Consider the following 12,982-nt stretch of genomic DNA (forward strand, 5'->3'; position numbering starts at 1 on the left):
GTTAAATAGCAAAGAGTCCGGGAGCATCGTTAAGGCTTAGCAGATTTTATTGTAGCATAAGGTTTTAAATCTTTGCGTGATAAAGTTGGAGCGGAACTCAGAACAGGAATCGAAAGCAAAGAAGTCTTCGATTTCTTCAGCAGCTAACAAGCTGTATTGCAGCCATTTAGCTTAAGACTTCCAGCCGCATGCAGAAGAGCTGGGAGTGGAAATCCCAAACAGCACTTCTCCTTTGATCTTAGTGACTCCAGCGCTGGCCACAACAGATGGAATGACTCCTAACCAGGAACATGGGTAAAAGCTTCCCCCTTCCCCAAATAAGAACCAGGAAATCTGTTTTCTCTGCCTAACCACAACATGGATAACATCTCAAAGCTAAAAAGAGAAGCTGAGAAAAGCTAAAAATCCTTATTTAAAGGGAATATCCTAGAACGATCTTAAGACAGATTGCTCTCAATGTTTCCCTCTAAGCCGCAGAGTCTAGTGTGCAAAAAATCTACTTTGTGAGCTGCTGGCATTAAATAATTGAGCTGCTGCATCAATAATGGTGCTCTGGGGTCATCCTTCCTGAGTGAAGACAAAAAGCGGTGAACTGGAGGCTAAAAATCTGTGAGCCGGCTCACGCTAACTCATCTTAGAGGGCACACCAATTGTCATCCATATTTTTCACTGTGTCTTCTTAGTTTTTTTTAATTGTAAAGAGTCCAGTCCAGCTAACTCCTCTGGATACTGCGGTTGGTGTACTAAGCATAATTTTCATTTTGCTCTCTCCTACATTAGTGGACTGTAAATGGACAGCTGAGAGTTGGCTTTTTCACCACCAAATTGGTACCCTCAGGCTCAGAGCTGACGTTCGACTACCAGTTCCAGAGATATGGGTATGTGCTTGCCGTCGATGAATTGCTTCATTCTCTTGTAGTTTAGGAGGGTAACCGTGTTGGTCTGCAGTAGGCCAATAGCACCTGAGAAACCAACAAGATTTTTTTGGGGGAGGGGGTAAAAGCTTATGCCCTGAAAATCCTGTATTTCAGAGGTGGCCAATGGTAGCTCTCCAGATGGTTTTTTGCCTACAACTCCCATCAGGCCCAGCCAGCATGGCCAATGGCTGGGGCTGATGGGAGTTGTAGGCAAAAAAACATCTGGAGAGCTACCGTTGGCCACCCCTGCTTTATTTAATAGAGACGTACATTGCGTTAATTCTAAATAGTTGTTGACATTGTTTGGAGGGGGTTGGAAGCTTCTTCCAGCCTCTTAAGAGAATCAAGTGCTTCCTTTCTAAATAAATAAATGGAGAAATCTGGGCTTTCCCGTATGCAGGAAGTGTACTAGGTCTTCGGTTGTCTGAATAGTACTTCGATTGAATACACTCCTGAGCAGCGTCTGCTTCTGTGCATGTGAGACTAAACCAGGGGTGGCCAAACTTGCTTAACGTCAGAACGGCATAGAATAAATGCTGTATGCTTGAGAGCCGCAAGGCAGGAAGGCAGGCAAATAGAAGGGAGGGGAAGGGAGAAGTGGAAAGAAAGCAACTTTTAACTTTCTCCAAGCCTCTAGCTGGCTTGGCGTGGAAAAGTGATTTAAAGAGACAAATGCCCTCTTCAAGCCAGCCAAAGGGGGCGGGGTGACTTCAAGGTCACACGGTAGGTGTGAAAGAGCCACAGTTTGGCCACCCCTGGACTAAACAATGGTTTCGTTTTTCAGGGGAGTTATTTCTGGTTCATCTTTTCAGGTGGGTTGCCGTTTTGGTAGGGAAAAGCCCAGCAGGAACTCATTTGCATATTAGGCCACACCCCCTGATGCCAAGCCAACTGGGACTGCGTTCCTGTACGTTCCCGCTTTTTAAAAAGCCCTGAAGAAGAGTTCTGCGTCCTAATTTTATCGCCACGTTCATCTAGTTTAAAACGATGCATGTGGCATTAAAGTAATGGAAAAGAATTAAAACAGTAAAATACCATAAAAGTGAAACGATCAAAAATTCACGGAACAGCAGCAAGTAGCTGATGAAAAAAAGCCGTCTTTCTAAAGAAGAAGATGATGATGATATTGGATTTATGTCCCACCCTCCACTCCGAAGAGTCTCAGAGTGGCTCACAATCTCCTTTACCTTCCTCCCCCACAACAGACACCCTGTGAGCTAGATGAAGATATTGGATTTATATCCCGCCCTCCACTCCGAAGAATCTCAGAGGGGCTCAGAATCTCCTTTACCTTCCCCCTCCCACAACAGACACCCTGTGAGGTAGATGAAGATATTGGATTTATATCCCGCCCTCCACTCCGAAGCTGCTGGAATGGCCTTGGGTCAGCTATAGCTCTAATAGAGAGCCAGTTTGGTGTAGTGGTTAAGTGCACGGACCCTTATCTGGGAGAACCGGGTTTGATTCCCCACTCCTCCACTTGCACCTGCTGGAATGGCCTTGGGTCAGCCATAGCTCTAATAGAGAGCCAGTTTGGTGTAGTGGTTAAGTGCACGGACTCTTATCTGGGAGAACCGGGTTTGATTCCCCACTCCTCCACTTGCAGCTGCTACAATGGCCTTGTGTCAGCCAGAGCTCTAATAGAGAGCCAGTTTGGTGTAGTGGTTAAGTGCACAGACTCTTATCTGGGAAAACCGGGTTTGATTCCCCACTCCTCCACTTGCACCTGCTGGAATGGCCTTGGGTCAGCCATAGCTCTAATAGAGAGCCAGTTTGGTGTAGTGGTTAAGTGCACGGACTCTTATCTGGGAGAACCGGGTTTGATACCCCACTCCTCCACTTGCACCTGCTGAGGTGGCCTTTGGTCAGCCAGAGCTTTCATAGAAGCTACCGTGTTTCCCCAAAAATAAGACACTGTCCCATATTTGTTTTTTCTCAAGAAGACACATTAGGGCTTATTTTCAGGGAATGTCTTATTTTTTATTAAGTATGATACAACAATCTACATTTATTCAAATACAGTTAAGTCATCTTCTGGAACACTGCCATACCTCTCCAGACCCGGAATTCCATCCTGAATTTTTTGCGACGCCCATCACTAGGTCTTATTATCGGGGTAGGGCTTATATTTAACAAATGCATAGAAATCCTGCTAGGGCTTATTTTTTGGGTAGGTCTTATTTTCAGGGAAACAGGATATGAAAGGGCAGCAGCTGTAAAAGCACTTTCAGCCCCACCTACCTCACAACCTGTTTGTTGTGGGGGGTGGGGAGGTAGAGGAGATTGTGACCGCTCTGACATTCAGAGTATAGGGCGGGATATAAATCCAAAATCATCTTCTTCAAGCACCTGTTGTTTCTGACTCTGGGGTGACGTTACTTTCACAACGTTTTCATGGCAGACTTCTTACGGGGTGGTTTGCCATTGCCTTCCCCAGTCATCTACACTTTCCCCCCAGCAAGCTGAGGACTCATTTGACCGACCTCAGAAGGATGGAAGGCCAAGTCAACCTTGAGCCAGCTACCTGAATCCAGCTTCTACCGGGATCGAACTCAGGTCATGAGCAGAGCCTAGGACTGCAGTACTGCAGCTTTACCACTCTGTGCCAAGGAGCTCTTTGCTCATTACTGGGGGATTTAACCTTGAGGGCAGTGTTGGAGCTGCTGCTGATGTCACATGAACACATGGAGCCGCCTTTTACTGCATCCTTCCATCTGGGTCAGTGTTCTTAGATGGGCAACAGCTCTCCAGGGCCTCAGCTTGAGGTCTCTCGCATCACCTCCTGCCTGGTCCTTTTAACCGGAGATGCCGGGGATTGAACCTGGGACCTTCTGCAGGTGCTCTGCCACTAAGCCACTGGCCCCCTCCCACTGTTAATGACAGCAAGTTTCCACCCTGTTGAAAAATGCGGGTGGTAAAAATAAAAGGAATTTTCAGGGGCCAGTTGCAGATAACTTGGGTAACAGCTAAGCAACCAGGGGGAGGGACAGCGGCTCAGGGGAGGGACAGTGGCTCAGTGGTAGAGCATCTGCTTGGGAAGCAGAAGGTCTTAGGTTCAATCCCCGGCATCTCCAAAAAAGGGTCCAGGCAAATAGGCGTGAAAAACCTCAGCTTGAGACCCTGGAGAGCCACTGCCAGTCTGAGAAGACAATACTGACTTTGATGGACCGAGGGTCTGATTCAGTATAAGACAGCTTCATATGTTCAGGGGCAGATCTAGGCATAGAACTTGCAAGACTCTACTAAGCTATTTCTCCCAGATGCAAAATAAAATTTCAATAAAGCACGTGTTTCTTTGCTGTGCCTTACGTTACAAAAATGATCTGCCTTCCACCTTCCCCGTGCTGATGAGTCTCTATTCAAACAGGAAAGAAGCTCAGAAGTGTTTCTGCGGCTCTGCCAATTGCAGAGGTTACCTCGGAGGAGAGAACAGAGTCAGCATCAGGGCCGCGGGGGGCAAAATGAAGAAGGAGCGCTCTCGTAAAAAAGATTCGGTGAGTGTGGGGCGAGGGGGGGTGGACCGGCTTCACACTAGGGTCTCCGTGGGCGCCTTCGGGGTCACAGCCCTGCTGTCAATCAAAGAAACTTATTCACCGGGTATACAGGGGGGGGCCCTTTTCAGTGGCAGCCCCATAATGCTGGAACAATGTCCCCAGCAAGTTACACTCAACCCCCCTCGCTCTCAATATTTAGGAGGCAGTGGAAGACAATGTTATTAAGTTTGCTAGCAGTCCTAAGTAGAAATTTTAATTTGGGGGGGTTGTTGTTTTATCTTTTAGATTTTATTTTATGCACTTTTATCCCTGTTTGTAAGTTGCCTTGAGCTCTGCAAGGAAGAAAGGGGGTCAGTTGGTGAACATAAGAACATAAGAGAACCCCTGTTGGATCAGGCCAATGGCCCATCCAGTTCAACACTCTGTGTCACATAAGAACATAAGAGAAGCCCTGTTGGATCAGGCCAATGGCCCCTCCAGTCCAACACTCTGTGTCACATAAGAACATAAGAGAAGCCCTGTTGGATCAGGCCAGTGGCCCCTCCAGTCCAACACTCTGTGTCACATAAGAACATAAGAGAAGCCCTGTTGGATCAGGCCAATGGCCCATCCAGTCCAACACTCTGTGTCACAGAAGAACATAAGAGAAGCCCTGTTGGATCAGGCCAATGGCCCATCCAGTCCAACACTCTGTGTCACATAAGAACATAAGAGAAGCCCTGTTGGATCAGGCCAATGGCTCATCCAGTCCAACACTCTGTGTCACATAAGAGAAGCCCTGTTGGATCAGGCCAATGGCCCATCCAGTCCAACACTCTGTGTCACAGAAGAACATAAGAGAACCCCTGTTGGATCAGGCCAGTGGCCCATCCAGTCCAGCACTCTGTGTCACATAAGAACATAAGAGAAGCCATGTTGGATCAGGCCAGTGGCCCATCCAGTCCAGCACTCTGTGTCACTAAGAACATAAGAGAAGCCCTGTTGGATCAGGCCAGTGGCCCATCCAGTCCAACTTTCTGTATTACACAGTGGCCAAAAATTTATATATATACACACACATATATATACACACTGTGGCTAATAGCCACTGATGGACCTCTGCTCCATATTTTTATCTAACCCCCTCTTGAAGCTGGCTATGCTTGTAGCCGCCACCACCTCCTGTGGCAGTGAATTCCACCTGTTAATCACCCTTTGGGTGAAGAAGTACCTCCTTTTATCCTTTCTAACCCGACTGCTCGGCAATTTGAATAAATAAAGGTGCTTTGAATAAATAACAGTAAATGAATAATATGGTGATGTCTTAGAAGCAGGCAGAGGGAGAAATCAAAGGCCGGCATCAGTGACTAAGAGGTCAAAAGAGAGCTCCAAGCGGGCAGCCGTGTTGGTCCGAAGCAGTAGAACAAAGCAGGAGTCGAGTGGCACCTTTAAGGCCAACAAAGTTTTATTCGCAACGTAAGCTTTCGTGTGCTCCGAGCACGCTATAAGGCCGAGGCTGATGGTGCAATAAAAGTAAAAAAAAAAATTTATTTATTTATTTATTTATTTATTTGATTAACTTAGCTAAAAACTCGCTGTGTGTTTCACCGGCAGGCTTCAGCAAGGGTTAGTCTTTCAGTGTTCCTTCAACAAGAGTTACAGGATAGGTAGCCCAAAAATAAAACACATTTTTATTTTACTTCCACCATTAGGCAGGTCAGGCAGAGGTTCATCGATTTGTCCGGAAGTCAAGCCAATGGCAGGTAATCCTTTTACGAAGGTCAAAAAAATCCTACTCGGAACACCCAGGTTTACTCACGCCCAGACTTGATGTGAAGGAGGCACATTTTTTCTGTCTTTTTCTCGAGATGGAGGATGGGCTGTGGACAGGGAAAAGGGGGCTCTGGGTGAGGGAACTCTACAGCCACGTTCTCCTGCTTGCCTTTCCAGCACTAGGGCTTCTTTGCTCTCCCCCCCCCCCCCCCGCCCCACCACCACAAGAGCAACCAGAAGCCCCATTACCCAAAAAGGAACTATGGGTGAGGAGGTAGGGTGCGCTGCGGTGAGGGAAAAGGGCTCACCTTCACTAATTAGTGAGGTCCAGTGGAGCTCCTTACCTATCAATTTTATTTATTTGTTTGATTTGATTTATATCCCGCCCTACCCCACCAAAGCGGGCTCAGGGCGGCTCACAACATAAAAATTCTAACGATAAAATTCAAGAATTAAAATACAATACTAATTTACGTAATTAAAACAACTAATATATCAATACATCAATCAGTCTCGGTGTGCTATCTTATAGTCTTCCGTCAGACTATTTCAATGTTTCAGTGCCGGTCAGTTATAAGCCAACCGGAAGAGGACTGTCTTACAGGCCCTGCGGAACTGTCCAATGTCCCGCAGGGCCCTGACCTCTTCTGGTAACTGGTTCCACCAGCAAGGGGCTGTGATAGAGAAGGCCCTGTCCCTAGTTGACTTCAGCCGGGCCTCCTTTGACCCGTGGATTACAAGCAGATTTCTAGAACCAGATCGCAGCACTCTCTGGGGGGGGCATATGGGAAGAGACGGTCCCTAAGGTCCTAGGCCATATAGGGCTTTAAAGGTAATAACCAGCACATACGAATGAGGCAGATATGTGGATTGATACATACTGGTTCCCACGGTAATATTTAGCCCAGGGATGGCCAAACTTGCTTAATGTATGAGCCACATAGAATAAACATTGGATGTTCGAGAGCCATTTTGGTGTAGTGGTGGACGCTTACCTGGGAGAACCAGGTTCGATTCCCCACTCCTCCACTTGCACCTGCTGGAATGGCCTTGGGTCAGCCAGAGCTCTCGCAAGAGTTTTCGTTGAAAGGGCAGCTTCTGGGAGAGCGCTCTCAGCCAATGTTCCCTCTAAGCCAGGGTTTCCCAAACTCCCCTTCTCCCCATGCCCCGGTTATTTTTACACTTCCGCTTCGTGGCCTACTAAAATTTGGGGGTGGAGCCAGGAGACAGGAAATGATGTACAAACATGCTTAAAACCCTTGTGATATTTTGTTTAGGAAAGGTAGGAGAATTGTGGGATTTTGCAATGCAGTCTTAAAAATAGAGCAAACTAAAAACACAAGGCTCACACAGAAAACTAGAAATATAAAATGCTCTCAGCCTGGGAAAACATGAAATGGCAGGAAGGAAGGAAGGAGAGAGAGAGAGAGAGACAGGGGGAAAGAATGAGAGAGAGACACAGAAAGCCAGAAAGAAAGAAAGATAGCCAGAAGGAAAGAAGGCAGAAAGAAAGAAAGACAGGAGAAAAGACTTACGACAGAAAGATGGGGATGGAAAATAAAGCAAATAGGGTTGCTTTCCAGTACCCTTCCGACATTGCAGTTGACCTGGGATGGGGAAGGGAGGGAAGAGGAGGCGGGGGGGGGGGGGGACTAGGCATTTGCCTCCCCTCATGTTGTGCCTAGTTTGCCCCCCCCCCCGGCCTACTGCTCCAGCCTGCTCTTCAGACAACGTGGAATGGGGCCTCTGAGCTTTCTTCTCTTGATCACGTGGGTGGAGGAGGGGGGCAGAGCTTGGCACTGGGGAAAGGAAGAGAGGAGACAGGCAGTGGCAGCGAGCTGAGCCTTGTCGTGCTGGGAGGGGGGTGTCAGAGTGGCTCATTGCAGCGCTACAAGGGCAGGGCAGCAGCGGGGGCGGGGGTGTCAGAGGGCAGGGAGTTGCGACCCGGTTGGAAACAGGCCCCGAACCAGGACAGGTCTGGGACCCGGAGTTTGGGAACTCCTGCTGTAAGCTGTGGAGACTTGTGAGCAGAAATTCTACTTTGTGAGTTACTGGCATTAAAATTGTGAGCTGCTAGCGTTTAAAGTTGTGAGATGCTGCATAAATGAGTGTCCTCTGGGGTCATTTTTCGTGAGCTAAGACAAAAATGTGTGAGTCGGAGGCTAAAGAACTGTTAGCCAACTCACCCTAACTCAGCTTAGAGGGAACACTGCTCTTCCCCCGCACACACCTCACAGGGTGTCTGTTGTGGGGGAGGAAGATAAAGGAGATTGTGAGCCGCTCTGAGACTCTTCGGAATAAAGTGCGGGATATAAATCCAGTATCTTCATCTACCTCACAGGGTGTCTGTTGTGGGGGAGGAAGGTAAAGGAGATTGTGAGCCGCTCTGAGACTCTTCGGAGTGGAGGGCGGGATATAAATCCAATATCTTCATCTACCTCACAGGGTGTCTGTTGTGGGGGGGGGGGAAGGTAAAGGAGATTGTGAGCCGCTCTGAGACTCTTCGGAGTGGAGGGCGGGATATAAATCCAATATCTTCATCTACCTCACAGGGTGTCTGTTGTGGGGGAGGAAGATAAAGGAGATTGTGAGCCCCTCTGTGACTCTTCGGAATAAAGTGCGGGATATAAATCCAGTATCTTCATCTACCTCACAGGGTGTCTGTTGTGGGGGAGGAAGATAAAGGAGATTGTGAGCCCCTCTGAGACTCTTTGGAATAAAGTGCGGGATATAAATCCAGTATCTTCATCTACCTCACAGGGAGTCTGTTGAGGGGCGGGGAGGAAGATAAAGAAGATTGTGAGCTGCTTTGAGACTCTTCGGAGTGGAAGGCAGGATACAAATCCAATATCTTCATCTACCTCACAGGGTGTCTGTTGTGGGGGAGAGGAAGGTAAAGGAGATTGTGAGCCGTTCTGAGACTCTTCGGAGTGGAGGGCAGGATACAAATCCAATATCTTCATCTACCTCACAGGGTGTCTGTTGTGGGGGAGGAAGGGAAAGGAGATTGTGATCCGCCCTGAGATTCAGCGTGGAGGGTGGGATATAATCCAATATCATCATCAACATCAGATGTTTGAGGGAGGGCAAGAAGGCAGGCAGGCAGGCAAATAGGGGGAGGGGGAAAGAAATTAACTCTAAATGCATTCTCGAGACTGCCGACTGGCTTGGCTCGGAGAAGTGTTTTAAAGAGACAAACGCCTTCTCCTAGCTGGCCAACGGGGGAGGGGCGGCTTCGAGAGCCACACAATGTGTGTGAAAGAGCCACGTTTGGCTACCCCAGATCTAGCCTAACCCATACTGTGAATGGCAGGGTACAAATCCCACCTCCTCCTCCTTTCCTCTGGTTGTGTGTCTGTTGTAGCTCCTGATAAGGGAAAAAGCACTTACTGAACAAGATGATACAATAAGAAATCTCCAAAATTTTGAACTATGACTTTAAGAAAACTGCAGAGACTTTTTTTGCTTGGATTACAATTAGAAAAATTTCCAAAGGAAGACAGGACTTTAGTTTGGTACTTGCTCTCAGCTGCTAGGACATTGTATGCGCAGCTGTGGAAACAGGGGAAAATACCAGAGAAATGGGACTGGATTGTGAAAGTTTTATCGTGGAGTGAGATGGACAAATTAACTAAAACTTTAAGAGACTATGATTTAGATATATTCAAAAAGGAATGGAAGAAATTTAAAGGATATATGGAGAAAGAATGGAATATAAAAAGTCATTGGACAATTTTTTAGTATTAATGAGAGAAGAAAAATATTGAACTTTGATTGGTTAGCGGTACCTTTGTAATTGAATTTAAATTTATAACTTTGGGGAAGTCAAATATTGGAGGGAGGGGGGGTTGAAATATCATATGGGTTAGCATAGAAAAGAGACAATTAATTATTGTAGCCATATGTTATTAATAAAGTGTTAAAACACAAAAAGCACTTACTGAACAAATCGTATGTTGTTAAGTTTCTGTCAAGTCTGATGCCCAGGCTGACCTCGGGACAGCAGCGGCTCTGCTGCAAAGCTGGTGCGGAAAAGGAGCGCCCAAGTTTTATCGCGTTTTAAACATCGGCATCAAATCCGCTGCTCTTTGAATTAGTGCGTTGCTGAAACGGCAGTATTACGGAATTGGAAGGGGCCAGGCTGTCACGTGGGCTGCTGCCCTGTAACTGAAGCTCTTTCTTTCATACTCAGATATTATGAACAAATTTGCTCTTTTCTGGTTTCAGAGCACAAGCAGAACCCCGCAGTGCAGTATATTTAGAGCCACCTCTGAGATGAGAATTCGGTCGCTTCCTGCTCGGGCTATGACCAGTTTAGTTACCATGGGTCATCTGTGCCCTGTAAGATCAGAACCTCCCCCCCCCCCCCCCCCCCGTTGTCAGTCTTCCAAACACAGTTTTTGGTGACTGCCCCACAATTATGGAATAACCTCTCTAGGCAGGGTGGCCAAATTGTGACTCGGGAGCCACATGTGGCTCTTCCACACACATTACGTGGCTCTTGAAACCCCCACCACCGCTGGCTTGGAGAAGGCATCTCTCTCTTTAGGTTACTTCTCCAAACCAAAGCAGCTTTTCCCCCATCTTTCCTGCCTCCTCCTTTCCCCATTTATTTTCCTCCCTCCCTCCCTCCTCTTGTGGCTCTCAGATATCCGATGTTCCTGTCTTGTGGCTCTCAAACATCTGACATTTATTCTGCGTGGCTCTTACATAAAGCAAGTTTGGCCGCCCCTGGCTCTAGGAATGTACCCCTGGCCTCCTCATTGCCAATCTTCAGAAGGCAGCTAAAGACAGTTTTATTTAGAACTGCATTTGACTAACTCTGTTTTTATTATCAAAGATTTCAGGTTTTCACGGCTGGTAACATCATTAGGGTTTGTAGAGTCTTTCGGGATCAAGTGCCGTGTTCTACTGGAGAAAGTTTTCCTTCCAGACGTTTCGTTCTCAGCTGCGGAGAACATCCTCAGTGGCGTTGCTGCCGGAGCAGGCACTCAGACCTTGGCTGCTGTGCATTGAGCCAAGAAGGTCTGAGCAGCCAAGAAGCCAAGAAGGTCTGAGCGCCTGCTCCGGCTGCAACGCCACTGAGGATGTTCTCCGCAGCTGAGAACGAAACGTCTGGAAGGAAAACTTTCTCCAGTAGAACACGGCACTTGATCCCGAAAGACTCTACAAACCCTAATGATCTGTTTTTATTGGCAGTCCTAATTCGGGACTTTTAAATTGTTGGCTTCTAGTAGGTTTTTATAACTGTAATTGTTATTGCGAGCTTTTTGTAACGTTTTATCTATTTTGTAAGCCACTTTGAGTTCCACAGGGGAGAAAGACAGGTAATAAATATTCTAAGTAAAATCAGGATCAGAGGAATGCTGTAGACATCGTTCATCTTGATTCCAGTAAGGCTTTTGATAAGGTTCCACATACTATCCTTGTTGACAAGTTGGTAAAATGCGGTTTGGATCCTGTTACCGTTAGGTGGATCTATAACTGGCTAACAGATTGCACCCAAAGAGTGCTTGTGAACGGTCCCTCATCCTCTTGGAGAGGAGTGACAAGTGGAGTGCCTCAAGGATCTGTCCTGGGGTCTGTTTTGTTCAAAAGCTTTATAAAGGATTTGGATGAAGGAATAGAGGGAATGCTTATTAAAATTTGCAGATGATACTGAATTGGGAGGGGTTGCAAATATAGTAGAAGACAGAAACAGGATACAGGATGACCTTAGGCTGGAAAACTGGGCTGTAACTAATAAAATGAATTTCAACAGGGATAAACGTAAAGTTCTGCGTTTATGTAAGAAAAATCCAGTACATAGTTATAGGATGGGGCAGACTTCTCTTGGCAGTAGTATGTGTGGAAAGGATGTAGGGATCTTAGTGGCCCATACGCTGACCATGAGTCAGCAGTGTGATGCAGTGGCTAAAAAAGGCCAATGCAATTTTGGGCTGTATCAACAGAAGTATGGTGTCCCACATATAATGTTGGGCTGTATCAGTGCAATTTTGGGCTGTATCAACAGAAGTATAGTGTCCCACTATATTGGTATCACTTTACTCTGCTCTGGTAAGACCTCAGCTAGAGTACTGTGTTCAGTTTTGGGCACCACATTTTAAGAAGGATATAGACAAGCTGCAACGGGTCCAGAGGAGGGCAACGAAGATGGTGAGGGGTCTGGAGACCAAGTCCTATGAGGAAAGGTTGAGGGAGCTGGGCGTGTTTAGCCTGGAGAGGAGGCGGCTGAGAGATGGTATGATCACCATCTTCAAGGACTGGAAGGGCTGTCATATAGAGGATGGTGTGGGATTGTTTTCTGTGGCCCCAGAAGGTAGGACCAGAACCTGTTGATTGAAATTATATCAGAAGAGTTTCCGGCTCAACATTAGGAAGAACTTCCTGACAGAGCAGTTCCTCAGTGGAACAGGCTTCCTTGGGAGGTGGTGGGCTCTCCTTCCTTGGATGTTTTTAAACAGAGGCTAGATGGCAATCTGACAGCGATGAAGATCCTGTGAATTATGGGGGAGGTGTTTGTGAATTTCCTGCATTGTGCTAGATGACCCTGGACTAGATGACCCTGGAGATCCCAACTCTATGATTCTATTAAATATTCCAAGTCTTTGTCCCTAAAAGCGTCCCTGACAGATCGAATTGGCCAGGGGGACAGACAAGCCTGAATGCCTTGTACACCTCTTCTTTTGTTCTTGGTAGGTGGATGGAGAGCTAGAGGCACTGCTGGAGAACGGAGAAGGGCTTTCAGATAAGAACCAAGTTCTCAGCTTGTCCCGACTCATGGTGCGGATTGAGACTCTGGAACAGAAGCTCACCTGT

At 47.0% G+C, this 12,982-nt stretch overlaps 1 protein-coding gene across 1 annotated transcript in view; it reads left to right on the plus strand.

The window, feature by feature from the left end:
* The window catches only part of SETD2 (SET domain containing 2, histone lysine methyltransferase), a 138,948-nt gene that overhangs the window by 52,655 nt on the left and 73,311 nt on the right, over window positions 1–12,982 (plus strand). Inside the window, 3 exon segments of the mRNA XM_060248264.1 lie at window positions 781–878; window positions 4,285–4,411; window positions 12,863–12,982. Of these exon segments, the coding sequence (XP_060104247.1) occupies window positions 781–878; window positions 4,285–4,411; window positions 12,863–12,982 (345 nt within the window).

Source organism: Heteronotia binoei, chromosome 10 (genome assembly GCF_032191835.1).
Source record: "Heteronotia binoei isolate CCM8104 ecotype False Entrance Well chromosome 10, APGP_CSIRO_Hbin_v1, whole genome shotgun sequence".
Lineage (NCBI taxonomy): Eukaryota > Metazoa > Chordata > Lepidosauria > Squamata > Gekkonidae > Heteronotia > Heteronotia binoei.